The 15,000-nt window shown below is 42.5% G+C and overlaps 1 protein-coding gene across 2 annotated transcripts in view; it reads left to right on the top strand.

Moving 5' to 3' along the window:
* Positions 1 to 2,647: 2,647 nt before the first annotated feature.
* Positions 2,648 to 15,000, top strand: part of CMTM7 (CKLF like MARVEL transmembrane domain containing 7) — a 30,793-nt gene continuing 18,440 nt past the window's right edge. Inside the window, exon 1 of one of the 2 annotated variants that reach the window (XM_072853920.1) lies at positions 2,648 to 2,963. In XM_072853920.1, coding sequence (XP_072710021.1) covers positions 2,805 to 2,963 — 159 coding nt within the window. In that variant the 5' untranslated portion in view covers positions 2,648 to 2,804. The remainder of the gene's footprint in view (positions 2,964 to 15,000) is intronic. The other variant, XM_072853919.1, reaches the window with a different exon arrangement.

The raw sequence follows: 15,000 nt of genomic DNA, 5'->3' as shown, positions 1-15,000 counted from the left end.
TCCAGAGAACATGACTATGTTTGCACAAATGTTTCATGCTTTTGTGGTAACTGCGACGGTCTGGTCTAAAGTCATAACGCAGACAACATTTGTGGATAGAGGTAGTAAGAGGGAGTAATATGTTTCATCCAGTTTACCAAAAACTGTCATGGAAATGGTGTGTTACACGTCAGAATAAGCCCATTAATGAAGGACAAAACCACACTATTACCAGATAAGGAATGATGCTGGCAAAATATCTACCACCTTTCTGAGTGCTGATCAGTGCTGATCCTCAAGGGAAGATGTGTGTAATGCCTTCCAAAGGCAAAACTGTGAGTTGAATCCTTAATTCCAAATTTTAAAAAATACATACAAGGCAGAAATTTGTTTTTATTTTTTGCTTTTTAAATTTGCTTTTTTCCACAAACCATAACTTACCGGCCTTGCTCTTTCCTTTTAGAAAGATAATTATCTTACTTCCCATGTTCGTTCTCATCTGTCTCATTTCTCAGCTGTTCCCCAGGTACGAACTGCCTGTCTTTCAAGTGTTCTGAATATCTAGTTAAAATTGGAGGAATCTTACAAGCTGAGAACTACTTTGGACATTTGCTCCTCCTGTTTCAGGCCTGAAGAAAGGCATAAGCACCCAAAAGGTTATCTGTTTCTTCCAGCACATTAGTCTTAAATACTGATTTGCAAACTATGACGTACGCCTTTGTATATTGTAATATTGATAAAGAAGATAAGCTAGCTGTGGTTTCTCATATAAGAATTAAAACAAGATTTGTGGCTGCAGGCATTGCTTAGTGTTCATAAGATTGAAAGAAACCTTATTTAAAAGAACAACTGTAAGTGATGAAATCATTAGTGAAATTCTTAATACAGATATTTAGAAGAATAAACAAAATGCTAATCAACTTGCAAAATGAAGGTATTTGACATTATAAATAACTTGTTTCAGACAGTCTCTCAGAAAATCTAAGTCACCCACATACATAAGGATACTTGATGTGTATCAAGGTCAAGTTCATTTATTAAGGCACTGTCAGTACCTCTTATCGTCATCGTACATGATGCACTTAACAAGACGAAGTAAATAGCATGAGAACTGTAATAAAAACTTCAAATTCAGCAGTGTTTTGGACTGACTGTGCCAGTGGTTTACAGAAGATGCCTGTATTTCTGAGTAGAAAATATGACTGTTATGCTACTTGTATTTAATTTCAAGGTATTTCTATTTCATTGGGCTGAACTCAGATCAGCAGGGCCCCAGTCATATACACACTTTCAAAAGAAGAACTAAAGAAGCTGAATCAGTGGGTAAAAAAAATATTTTTCTTGATAGGAAGTACAGAAGCTACTAGAACCTCCCTCCACAGGGCTTGCAAGAACCCTGTAACTGTGCATGCTTCTGAACTTGAACAGTAAGGAGAAGTGGAGAAAAAAGGAGAAGAGGGAAAAAAAGCAGCTGTTTAAAAAAAAAAAAAAAGCTCTTTCTCAGCAGCTAGCGCCTTACTCTTGTGTAGATTGGCAATGTTGTAGCTTTGATATCTAATGAAATGAGATAAAATTTATTGGGACAGGTAATATTTTCTATTGCAACTACTAGCTGGCTTAATAGAAGCCCACAACTAAGTACTGGTTAGTCTATTACAGACCATTGCCCACGCTAGCAAAGCCTGTCTGGCTCATGTAAATTACTTACACAAGCCCCTTATTTGTGTTGGAGGTCATCTGAACTTACCTGTCATCCCTCCTAAGACAATTTTAGTTGCTGAAAGAGCTATTAAATACTAAATATGAACAGAATGTGCATCCTAACTGCAGAACAGAGCAGCAGAAGATGGTGTTAGTAACACTAACTATATACTCCAATGAGTATAAAAGTGGCATATCCTCAGCTTGGAGGCCTGCTATCCCCTCATTTGTCAGAAAGAGAAACAAGGTATTTTTAAACTTGAGGAAATATATAGCTTCCTTTGCTGAGTTTTGTCAGTATCCCTGCATGATGTAATTCAAACAGTGGGGTTGAGACATTTGGACAGTCATTACAGTTTTGCCTGTTGCTGCCCATGTAATGCAAATGTTTTATGAGATCATGAATCAGAAAGTTTGGGGTTTTTTGGTGAGGAATAAACGTCGTGTGGGAAGACGCTGTTTGCAGCTGTACCTCCACTGCAAAGCACCGGAGCAGCTCCCCTCCAAGAACATCGCTGGCAAACTTTGACACGCCGAGGGGTCTTTTACCGTTCGAGTAAAACTGCTAACCGCTGCGGTGGCCGGTTCAGCGCGGAGCTCCCCTCCCGGGACCCCACACGGGAGCGAGACGTCCCTCTCCCTGCCTGGAAACGTCCGCTTCGGCCTCCATTTTCGTGTAACCCAGCTGCAAAAGGGGGACGGCCGGGCGTCCTGCTGCGGCTGCCGGTCCGGAAAGGTGCTGTGGGAGTGCCGGGTCGGAGCCGCGGCACGGCCACCCTTTGCCTGCCCGAGCGGGGCTCCTGCGCCCGGCTGCCGGGCTTCGTCCCGGGCCCGGCTTCCCCTCCGCCTCCCTGCTCTTCTCCCCGCGCGGGTGCGGCAGCGTCTCCCCCGCGGAAAACCCCCGCGGTTTCTCCTCGCCCGCCCCCTCCGTGGCCCCCGCCCCGCGGCCGCGCCAGCCCGGGGAGCGAGGGCGGGCGGGGAGGCGCCGCGCTCCGCCCGGCCCCTGGCAGCCCCGGGGCGCCGCTGCCAGCCCCTCGCCGTCCCGCCCCGCCCCGTCCCGTCCTGTACCGTCCCGTCCCCCTGTCCCGGGCCGGGCGGCGGCGAGGGGAGTGCGGGAGGGAGCCATGTCTCACGGGGCGCGAGTGATCCGTACCGGGGTGAGCAGCGGGGGGCCCGCGGCCCCACCGGCCGCCACCGCTTCCTCGTCAGCGGGCTCGGACGCGGAGCTCATGGACGGCGCCTATTTCCGCTCCTGCGCCGGCATGCTGAAGGTGGCTCAGATGGTAAGGGGCGAGCGGGGCGGGGGGCGGCCGTTGGGACCGTTGGGGCCGTTGGCACCCTCGGCCCGCGCGGGCGCCGCAGTCACCCCTGCTGTCTGTTTCTTTTGGCGGCGGGTCTGGAGAGTGTCGTCGAGGGATGCGGGGGTCGCAGCTCATTGCCATTTTGGCCGCTGCGATTTTACTCCTCGGGTCTCGCAGCTCGTGGGAGGAAGAAGAGTTCGGGTTCCTCTGGCAAAGTGAAGTGTTAAGGTCTGTCAGAAGCTGCCTTTGCGTTTTCCTAAGGCAGCAATAACGCGCCCTTCTGCTCAGACGGGCATATATAAGCCTAGAGCAATGCTACCTGCTCGAGGTACTGCATGGTATTATCTTGATAATGGTAGCTAATGGTAATGATTAGTATTAACAGCCGTTTGCCATTAATAATAACGGTAACACTGTGATGCGAAGGCACATCGTGCTCCAGTGGACCACCTCATTCCTTAGCATGGGTAAGTTTTTGGGAGAAAGCAGGGCCAAGTGCCAGCGCCGACAGTGGGCTGGTAAGGGTGGGCACCACGGTTGGGACTGCTAGTCCAGCTGGCTCTGTGCCCTGTCTGTTGGCGACCTCCAGGCAGTGACCTAGTGACCCGGGGAGGGCTCTGGGAGATGTATGGCTGAAAAGCAGAAATTCAAAAGCAATCGATAGCAGAGCGCTGCCAGGATTTCAGCTGATGCCTTAACTTGACTCACTGCAGGAAATTTTGCTCCATCCAGATGCAGAGACGATTAACAGATGGATAAGCTCTTTCTTATTTCTGTGGTATATAATTGTCAGTGGAGTGATTTGTCAGCTTAATTCCAGTAATGGCAGTGAATGACGGCTAGGAAAGAGCATGGAAGACAACATGTAGTGATACCTCCTCGCATACATTCTCATCCTGCAAAAACTTGTACCTCGACAACGTTTTATGCTGGAGTCGTTGCCTTCATTTTTTATAAACCCCAATGCCTGTTTTTTTTCCCCCCCGCCTTTATTGGTCAAGTCATTTTTTTCATCTTGTGTAAGTTATTAGCATCCAGGGTCCTAAATTGACATTATAAGTTAGGAATCATTTTGTTCTGGGTTACTGTAGAGTAATATCAAATCCTACAGTTTGTCTTTAATGGGACACCCAGTTTCTTCCAGTTCATTAATAGCCATCAGCTGCCCCTAGAAATGAGCCTTGGTAGCAAGAGACGTAATTGAATGTGACCGGGCATGGCTACCTGCACCTGCTGAGCATTTGTACTGTGCTCGTGAGACCTCAGAGTTGTCCCTCTCTATGAATTCTGTTCGGTAGGAATACAAACAGTTGTCTGCTGCCTTCTCTTAGCTTGGGTTGTTCCCAAACCATCGCGTGGAGTATCTTTTCAGGGGACAAGTGACATTCTTTTGAGCATGTGTCTACATTGCAAATGAACCTGTAGTCCTAAAATGGTAGAATTGTGCTTTGCTGATTAGCTAAATGTCTAGTTATCCTTTTGCTTTCACCACTGCGGAAAGAACAGTTCCTCTTATGGACTAGAAATACCTAGTCATCTCTGCTCTCCATCCTGCTGTGGTGTCACTACAGCTATGAAGTGTGAATCTTACAGCTAGCACATGCATGCTTCTTTGTGCTGAAATGTCAGGTTTTGGTGCACATATGAAGTGTGTGTGTATGCTTTACATATTTTTATGTAATGCATGTAAATCTGTAATTTTATGTAATACTTCACATACTTTACATAAAGCAATATTTTGTCAGTGCTGTTCAATATAAAATTTATCAGAATTTAAGCTAGTGGCTTTCTGCAGTGACTTTAACAGAAGTTAAAATAATGTAAATTAGTTCCCCTTAGCACTCTTTCAGCTTCACCTTCTTACATTTTTCTGCTTTCCAGCTTGCCTGTAAATAACATCAGTAGGAGTTACCTCAGGTATCCAAGCAACTTTGGGCAAATTAACTTATTTTAATATGGTATCACGATAGTGTCGTCTTCTCAAATAATTCCCAAAGAAAACTAAACATTTGTGCTGCAGTGTGAAGAAATAACCAGGATAGATTAGTTCTAGATTAACTCCTGTACCCAATAAAATATGGACAGCTAAATATTTTTGCGGCTCTCCTTTTTCTCATCTCAGACAGTATTTCCAATATATCCATGGGTCCATTTGTATTAGCATTCAGTTCTTCTAGTAGGAAGTGTTGGCAGTGTCTTTCTTTGAAAAGAGCTCTTTATGCTAAATCTCTAAACATTCCTGCATTAGTGTTAATGTAGCTGGTGGGACTGCAGTCTTACTAAGAAGGAGAACCATTATGCTGGCAGAGGACAAAGGTAAGGTCTTTTGGGTTGGGCATATACCACACTAAATTGCATACTGGGCCTCTGAATGGTTGTGGTTATGAAGAGGGAACATTACTGTTTCTGTTTTCTCTTTCTTCCTCAATCCCTTTTACCAAGAAGGAAGCAATATGAGAGAGAACAAGAAAGAAACATTTCATCATTTACTGTAATGTTAATGGCTGTCTGCAGTGCTTGCATGCTAAAGAAAAATTTGATTTTATGTATATGTGCATGAAATAATTCTAATAGATGACAACAATATGCTATGGAAATTATACCAAGGAAATAGAAGATAATGTTACAGCTGTTCTGTAAGAAAGATCATAACACAAGGACTAAAACTCAGCCATCTTGGACAAGATGAAGAGCTTGTGCAGCAGTCTGATGTTACTGAATTGTTGTTAATGTCTAAATGTTGCCAGTGCTTTCTCTTCAAATTCTGGGTGCTGTGTTGTCTAGCACAGAATGAAATTGGGAAGTAAAAAATGTTTCTTGCCTGTAAGCCTACACAAATTCCTTTACTTTTTTGCTAGATAATTTCTTTAACCTTGCAGAATTATTATAGCTTTGAAAAGATAATGCATTTTATGCATTGAGTGTCTGGCTTTCTAATTCTTAGGAAATGGTCTGTAAATATTTTGAAAATAAAATGGAGGAGAAAACATAGTTCTATGACTTGTGTATTTCACATGGCAATGTGACAGTTTGAAAGCTGTTTTTCATGCGTGAGTATTACTAATGTTAGTAGAGGCTCCATTTTCAAAATCCAGTCTGAATTGACACTCGTTTTAACAGGAAGTTATGCACTATCTTCAACATCTGACCTACTTCAACTGGTTTAACTTGATGGTGATTACTATAGCTTTTTCTTTTTCTTTTCTTTTCTTTTTTTTTCTTTTCTTTTTTTTTCTTTTCTTTTTTTTTTCTTTTCTTTTTTTTTCTTTTCTTTTTTTTTCTTTTCTTTTTTTTTCTTTTCTTTTTTTTTCTTTTCTTTTTTTTTTCTTTTCTTTTTTTTTTCTTTTCTTTTTTTTTTCTTTTCTTTTTTTTTCTCTTCTTTTTTTTTCTTTGTATTTGCAGTTTTGCCAAGATCTCTTATATTCATGGGGATACATGCAGGATCCCATTGTGGCCACCTTGGTTCTATAGCAGCAGTGTACTAAGTAGGTGTGTGAACAGGTGTGTATCAGTGTGCACAATACACTTACACCAGAGAAGCTAAATAACGTGAATTTTAGCCAGCTTGGCAAAATCGACACACGTGGCAATCTTCAGCATGCCACACTAACTGCGCTGATTTGTTTGAAGCATTTTTGCTCTGTGTCCATGCTACTGCTGGCTTGTTTTATTATAAGACTTTCTAGGAACCTATGTTACTTAGCTTGGTGAGTTCTCAGTAGATGGGCTCTTGGAAGCCTTTTGAGGCATTCTGTGCCATTAGAGACAGTGGTATGAATTTGCATCTGTATTGTCAGCAGGGTGGCTCAAGTTGCAGTGTTCATAGATTGAAACAAGTTTGATTCAGCTGAATTTCTTGTGGAGCCCTTATGTGCCTTTTGTATTTTTTACAACTGAAGTCTGGAGAATGCCACAGACACTGTATTGGACCAGGTCCTGCTTTCAGCACAGCCCATGTTTGACAGTGGAGCCTATATAGGTATCCCACCATCTTAGGCAGTTGGCTAGTAGGAATGGCTGTGATTGTATCACCTGTCCAAAGTGTCTGATGCAGAGATTTGCAAGAGGGTGACCAGTACAGACTGAAGAGAGAAAATAAGTGTTGAGAGCTCACATGTAGAAGGAGAGCCATCATGGCACAGCACATGCTTGTGTAGGTCTCTTGGGCTTCTCAAACTGCTCTTGGACTGTTCCTTGTTTCTGGACTCTTGAGAAGTGCAGAGGTGGCCCATGGCCTTTTTTGCCTCCCTTTCACCTCGTTCAGGTTGGGCCAAGCTAACTTTGACCACAGTTCAGACTGAAGGTGATTGTTCCCACAATAACACTGCTGGTGCAGAGCGGACAACAGTTCTGACACACTAAGCACAGCCTCAGAACACAGGGTGTTTTAAGTTTAAAACAGTGCTGATTCTTTCAGCTCCATATAAACCAGGAAAGAAGAGCAGCTTCACCAGACAGAAAAGAAGAAAATCAAAATTATCTTCTCAAGGCTGAAGAAAAAATTTACAAACAATTGCAAGGTAAAAAAGGATAAACTCAATAAAAGTTGACTTAACATCATTTTAACTTGTTAAAAACACTAAGGCAATAGTTAAAGCTTTTGTGCTGAGCGTCTATTTAATTCCCAAAGTATATCTTGACAAAAGCAATTACACACTTGATAAGTGAATGGCCAACAAGACAGTGTGTAATTCTGAGTAACTTTGAAGTGTGCTGAAACCTCTCTGGGTTATTCGTATACTAACATACAGCTGGATAATAGTATTCAAGAGAATATTAATACAGCTAACACTGAAAGCTAGAAAATGCTGGTAGTTAGGTTGCTGGAGCCAAGATCAATTTCTGAATGTGTTGGATGATATCAGACAAATTTACTGGGGAGCTAAATTCAGAAGAAGTTAAAATATGAAAAGAAAGCAAAATCTGTTAGTGGAAGAAAACAATTCCTAATCAAAACCATTGATACAGGAAAAGGAAATTCACAAAAGCAAATGAAGCTTGGAATGATTTGAGAGCTACTCAGTCTTCTAACTTGATCTTGAGCCTGAAATGTCTTTCTGTCCGTGGAGGTGATTGAAGTAAAACATCTAATTCTTTGCAGCAGCACATTAGTGATGTATGATTTTGCCTGTATGGTAATAATGCTGCTCAGTCAGAAGAGAGGGATTCTGGTGATATGCAGAGATGCTGAAACTGTAAGCCTGTCTCTGGGTCCTGTGTAGACTGCACTTGCAACTTTCCCCTACTACCCCTCTGTCTATAGTTCTTCCAAAGGAAAATAATGGCCAGAAGTAACAAGCTTGGTGAAATTTGCTGGATGCTAACCTACAAAGCTTAGATTCAAACAGCTTTGTGTTCTGCTTGACTTTTCATCTGGCTGATAGCAGAAAACATGAAAAATAATGCTGTAATTGCTATCAATGATGTCATGACATATTATACAAAAAGTCTTATTTTGAGGCATGCAGGAGGCATTTCATGTTTGCAAAGAAAATAGTGATTGAGGAAAACCACCCCAAGAATGTGCAGGTGTGTTCAGTCTGCAACTATGTGATAAACTACTGCCTAAGCAATAAGAAATGGGACATGGTTTTTTAGCAGCAAAGTTATTTTCAGGCCAAGGTCAGAGTTGTGTGTTGTAGCTGCTAATTATTTTTGTTGTTCTGCTAGAAGCTGCAGTAAAAGGACCTTGCTTGGCATGCTGAGGAAAGAGAGAAAAAAATTATCTTGGATGGCTCCAAAGTAAGCAGGAGCACTTGAGTGAGGAATGTTCAAGCCTAGTAATTAAAACCAATAGGTCTGGGAATTCCTGTTATTTCTACTCTGAGATGACTGAAACTGGTTGGCTTGGCCAGTTGTCTTTTTTCCATGCCTCTGCTCTGGGTGGCCATTTTACAATTTCTGCCCAGGTATTTGCGTAAGAGCTGGGAGCAAACAGTGCATTCTCTGTGTGTTAACCAAGGAGTGCTTGTTGGTAGGCTGACATGGTTTTATTTGATGAGACAAAACTTCACAAGCAACACCAGTTTAAGGAATTTTCCCTTTCTGTCTCACCTCCACGCAGCCATTCTCAGCTGCAGTGACGCAGCTGTTCACAAGGTTACACAGTAAACCAAACCAGGGAACTGATGTAGCTTTACTTCAGCCCTGGTTTGGTTTTCTTTTTTACCGTAAGAAGTTTTAGAGAACAGTGCAGCCATAGAGACTACTGTCAGCAAGAGCAAGTGTCTGGCTTATAAGGGCAGGAACTCCATAAGCCTGAAGTGCTTCCATGTGCTTCAAACCACAAGCTGAGAATGTAGTCCTTTTTCTGTTGGGCAGGGGAAGGTTTGGTACCATCTATTTTAATTGCTATCTCTTTCAGCAAAAAAGAAACCAGTAACTTTTCTGATGTTGAAACTGCTCTAGAAAGCTAAAAAATCAACTCCAGTACATTTTGTAAAAGGCAATTATAGTAATTGTCAAACACTAGGGAATCTCTGTTCTGAACGTGTCAGTGAATATTTTATTTGTATCCTAAAAGAGGCTTCCTAAAAGAACAAAGTTGGAGCTACCTTTCCATTGACCCATCCATTAGGATTTGTTGCAATATATTCCTTAGCAACCTGAGTGCATATTGTGCTCTTTGTATAGAGGCAATTGAACAAGGGTTAGCAAATACACTTTCTGAAACAAAAAAAAAAAAAAAAAAGGAAATGAAGCCTAGAAATTTACCACATCACCTGAGATGTGTTTAGTATGCTTGAAAGAGCAGGTGAAGTACTGGCAGTGGTTTCCTGGCACATTTGTTTTACAGGAAGTTTATTTGCAAATGCCATTTAAAAATCTTAATCAGGTGTACGTGGTGTCTGGATAATAAGATGCGGTGAAAAGCATGGATTCTTACTGCTCTGTGACTTCCCTTTAAGACTTGCAAGTGTGGTGTATTCCCTGTCTTCACTTTCTTTGGAGATGGTGTCCCTTTGAAAGTCCTCTTCTCCTGCCACAGAGAAACAGAAACCAGGGTATCAGTTCTTTCCAAGCGCAGTCTCCATCTGTTTGGAGCCTATAAATGATAAAGAACATCTTGCCAAGCATCCTTCAGTGGGTTCTAGGGCTGTAGATACTGGAACAATTTGTTGTGTCTCATCGTGATCCAGTAAAGCCATGGCCATACCTCAGTAAGGGCAGTATAGCTGACCATAAGGCTCTGTTAGGTACCTGCTCTGCATTACCAGGGTAATGCAGTATTGTCGCCCAAAGCCAGACAGTGTTTGCTTACTATGAGTAAGTGTTTCCTCTGTTCCTCTCCCTGGGGACTCCTTGTGAGGTATTCGCTCAGTACTGTGTCGGAGTTGTCTCCTTTGCGCTATTGTCACGTCATGTGCGCTGTGGCCTTGTCCTCCTATTTTGTGGTGAGATGTAAAGTATACAGCAGCTAGAAATTGCTACTTTCTGTACACAGAGATCAAACTCTAAAATTGCTGTGATTTCCTTTCACCCACCTGTGAGCTTCCTCTTTTTTGTGTGACTCAGATTCTTAAGGGATTATCACAGCTGAAACAACTCCGTGCTCTGTGATGCTGGTAATTTGATGAATGTAATGGTAAGTACAGGTGCGTCTGACTGGTCAAAGCTAGGTGACTGCAGCTTTCAAAGCCAAAGCAAATTTGGCTGCTGTTCTTGCAACAATAGCAGCAGCTGCAACACTTACGGCTTCCTCTCTTGCTCACAGCTTCCCTTAAGGAAAATGGAAATGTGATGATGACAAGATTGAGAAGCTGTTTCAAGGGGGAATTTTCTTAGAATGTTTTTGGTGGTTTGTTGGTTTTTTTAAAAAAATGCCATTAGTGAGTTCAAGAAACAAGTACTGACTGCTGGGAGAGAAGTATGCTGTGAACCTGAGGTGACCAGCAGCAGCTGCAGAACTACAGAATGACTTAGCATACTTTCCTGCAAGTGTGTAATCATGCACTGGGAAGGCCACTTCAAAAGCTCTCTCATCTGTTTGGGAAAAACACAGTTCCCAGTTGCTGCTTGTCACCTTCTGGCTAATCGAGCCTTTTGTAGATTGCTTGAGTGAAGCTTCCTAGTAGACACAGGAGTGCTGTCCCAGCATGTTTGAGAGTCCTGCCAGTCTCCAGGCAGTCACTGAAAGCTGTCAGCTGCGACAGTGCAACTGGGGAATCTCATCTATTCTCATTTTTCTTCCTCATTAATTGCCCTTCACTTCTCTGGCACTTTGCCAAGCATCAAGTGTTTGCACTTAGGAAAGGTCCTTCTTTTGTGTGCTAAGGCCCAGTCTGATCCAGCAGCCAGTTTGTGATGATGCCGGTTGGTCTAGAAATTGTCATGATGTCAGCATTTTTGGGAACTCTCACCTGTTTTTTCCTGATAAAAATTATGATGTGCCAGCACAGCTAAAAACGTGGGCTTCGGTGATGTAAACAAGTGCTCTTCTTGTTCGAGGAGACCTTGCTCAAGGCTCTGTTGCCAGGGCTAACAAAGCCTTTGCTGGAGGTGACAGATACGAACTTTTTAACTGCTGTCTGTGTGACTGCCAGATGTCAGTGTGGTGTTCTCTGGGGCAGGGAGAGGTACAGCAGGTGTTAACTGAAGATTTGAATCAGTCAAGCAATAAATGCCTCAGACAATGAGAAGGGGTTGTGTTGTGAGCAGCATCTGTAAGGGCGAGTGATGAACAGGTTGCTTGCTGAGGGTTACCAGGCCTAGGCACTGAGACTTCACTGAGCAGTTCACAATGTATTCCTTATCTCAGTAACAACTTTCAGGAAGATGAGATTGCATACACTCTTAATTTTTTGTGCATCTAGTTTGATAGGTTACTAGAATGATCATTGCCATGAGGTACTGGTTTTGTGTTATATGTTCCTATTTGAGTTTTAAGTAGCTGTATGTATTGGATATCCAGGTCGAGGGGGAAACTTTGCAGCTTGCTGTGCAGAGTTTGTGGGTGTTTGTTAATAAAAAACACTGTGTACCCTGGGCTTCAAGCAGCCAGCCAGTCTGAGCCAGGCTTGGCTGGTCAGCCAACGTGGGCTCCTTCTCTGTAGGTGGTATTGCCATGCATGGTTGGTAAATCCATTTTTAGACAACCATGAACTTTATCTAGAAGAGCTGTATAGCTCACAAATAAGGATTAAGCTCTCTCTATATGTCAGTATGTTACTGACAATATGTTACTGACATATTTAAAGGGCAAACAATACAAACAACCCAAACAATTTATCTAAGAATGGTTCAGAGCAGTGGTTTCGGAGGTGCCTTGCTCCTACAAGGAGCTCTTCTTCCCAGCTAAAAGGAAGTATGGCAGGAGAGGTGGGCAATCTCCTGCCCCCAAGGAGGGCTTCCTCTCCAGACCCAGGGTTGGTGAACTGTGTTGCTGCTTTTGCAGCAACAGCCTCAAAGGACAAAGTTCTCCAGCAATGTTTGCATACCTTAGGTGTCTTTGTACCTCCATGAGCATGTATATTCCTGTACATTATTGTTGGATTCCTTTCTGCCATTAAGAGCCACTTTTCTGTCATTCCTTAAGACAGCTCAAACCTCTTAATTCTTAGGTTCTACCAAACCTACTTTTGTTGGCCTACAGTTCTCTTCTCCTGCCAGTCTTTTTCTTTTTCTTTTTCTTGCCTCAGAAGCACCTTGTGTACTTGAGGCAGTCTTCCTCCGTTTACACAAACCTACCCACACTATGGACTGTCTTCTCCTGTCATTTTGTCTGACACTCAGGTTTGCCAGACTGAGAGAATAGTTAACATGGCTCTTCAGGAGGATCTAGATTTTGAAACTGCTTGCCTTGCAGAGAAGAGAAGTAACAATCACAGCTCGCTGTGCAATTTCTAAATCTGCAGAGTTTTGGTTATATTAATCCCTACATTTTTGGTTGCTATCACCAGATCCTCCACTTTTTACTAGAGGACTCTGGAGATTCAAGTCTCTTACAATGTTTTTTTACTTCCTGTAATCTTCTGAGTTGTGATACAGGGATTCTCCCTACCATGCAAGATAGATGGTCTTCTACAGTGGAGTGAATTACAGCAGGAGCCACATGCATGCATGATTTTTGCAGCAAGCAGGTTGTATTCTTCTAAATGGGCAATTGGCTTCGTGGTGTGGACACAGGTTCCCATCGAGCACCACAGCCAGTACCTTACCTGGGAGGAGGGCAGAGAGCATAGGCTGAGCCAGTGATTGTATCTGTGCAACTGCAGAGAAAACCAATTATAGAGGATGTGCCCCTGCTCTTACCTGAAGCAGCAGGTTCATCTATGATTTGGGGATTATGACTTGATTTGAGATGGGAGAGCCCACTGGAGTGGGTGGCAGTCTAGCTGTTACATGGGGGCTGTTGCCTGCACAGAGAAGTAATTGCTTATTAATAGATGGACAAGCTACGTGCTTGCAAAGTATAGGGGTCTCCTGGCTTTGTCCAGAGTAGTACCTTCAGTCATTGCAGGTGTCTAGAAAGATATAAGCACCTCTCTGAGAGTTAGAGGGAAAGCAGCTGTGTTTCCCAGAGTTAAAACCCTGCTAGGGCATTTGCTGTATTTAAAATTCTGTTCCTATCCTTAGCAGACATAGTAACAGTCAGCTGTGCCATTGAAACTGTTTTGCAATGAGTTTTATGTGTTTTGGGAATTGTTTGTGACTTGAATATGGCACTTGTGCAATGTTTCTCAATTATCACTTACATTGCTGCAGTATTTTGAGTGTTGTGTGTGCATCTTTTATGTAGATTGGAAAAACTTACTGATAATGCTTTTACAGTTGAAATGCTTTAAATTTAAGTTGATTTTTAAAACAAATCTGTTAATATTGGATCGGAGAGAAAAGAAATAAAATTATGAGGTTGTTGTTGGTAACAAACTGGTATTGTGGTTTGTTTTTTTTAATTAATTCACTGCCTGATGAGAATGTAGCATATTCTTTGCCATATAACTGTAAAGTCCTCAGCTTTCAGTTAATAATGTACAGGATTGTATGGTATCTTTCAGTGTGGTGCAGGCAGCTGTGGAGATTGAGGCAGGGAGCTAGCTGGCAGTGGTGGGATTGAAGTATTGCATACACTGTGATCAGTGGTAGGCAGGACTTAATTGTAACTAGTCATTATAAAGAATTGCCTTTTTAATGATCATGGTTAACACCCTGTAACAAGGGCTCTTTAATAATGTCATTCATATGCTGGTTCTGTGATTACCCCACATCCTTTTCTACCACTGAGGCCTGTGCCTGAGCAGATAGATAACTTCTTATTAATAGCTAAAGTATACCACTTGCTTGTACTTAGGATTGTCCTCTTATCTGAGTTGTAGGGGGTCTGAATAAGATTATTTCACCTTTTCTCACCCTCCCACCATTTTTATCTTCAATAAATAGCCTGTGGATGGGGGTGCACAAGTGAAGTCACTTATCAGAGGCCAGGCAGCCTCCTTATTTTAGCAAAGCAGCCAGACAAGAAGGAAATCTGCCCAGACGCAGGGGCTGAGAGATCATTGTGCAACCAAAGACTGACTGCTTCACAGAACCATGCACTTGAGGGCAGCTGATTTCATCTGTCATTAGTGAAGTTTTAAATGGACTGGTTTTTTTATCTTCTTTTTCTAGTAGGGCTTTGGCCGTTACAGCTCACATTTCCCATGCTGCCGTGGAAGAAGAAAATCTCAATTACAGCAACAGTCAACATTGTTGCTTAAATTAGCTGAACCAGTCTTGCATGAACTACAATTGTAATCTTGGCCTGCTCTTTGCTCATCTTTCTGTTTTGGGAAGCTGTTAAAAAAAATTGTTTTATTCTGTCCAGAAATATGTACTTAATATATGGGTGTTGCTTCACTGTGTTGAGGTGTAACATTCAGAGACATACAGCTGCAGTCAACGACATTTCTCCAGGACATGGTTATCCTGATTGGCTCACTTAGGGATGGAAAATTCCACTTACTATCTTGGCTGGTGTTACAAGCTGGAAACTTTGACTTTTTTTTGTTCAAATACAAAAAGCATTTAGCTCTTATTATAT

The sequence above is a fragment of the Ciconia boyciana genome, chromosome 2, assembly GCF_034638445.1.
Source record: "Ciconia boyciana chromosome 2, ASM3463844v1, whole genome shotgun sequence".
Lineage (NCBI taxonomy): Eukaryota > Metazoa > Chordata > Aves > Ciconiiformes > Ciconiidae > Ciconia > Ciconia boyciana.
Note: the sequence above shows the minus strand (reverse complement) of the source record. Positions and strands in the feature narration are given on the sequence as shown.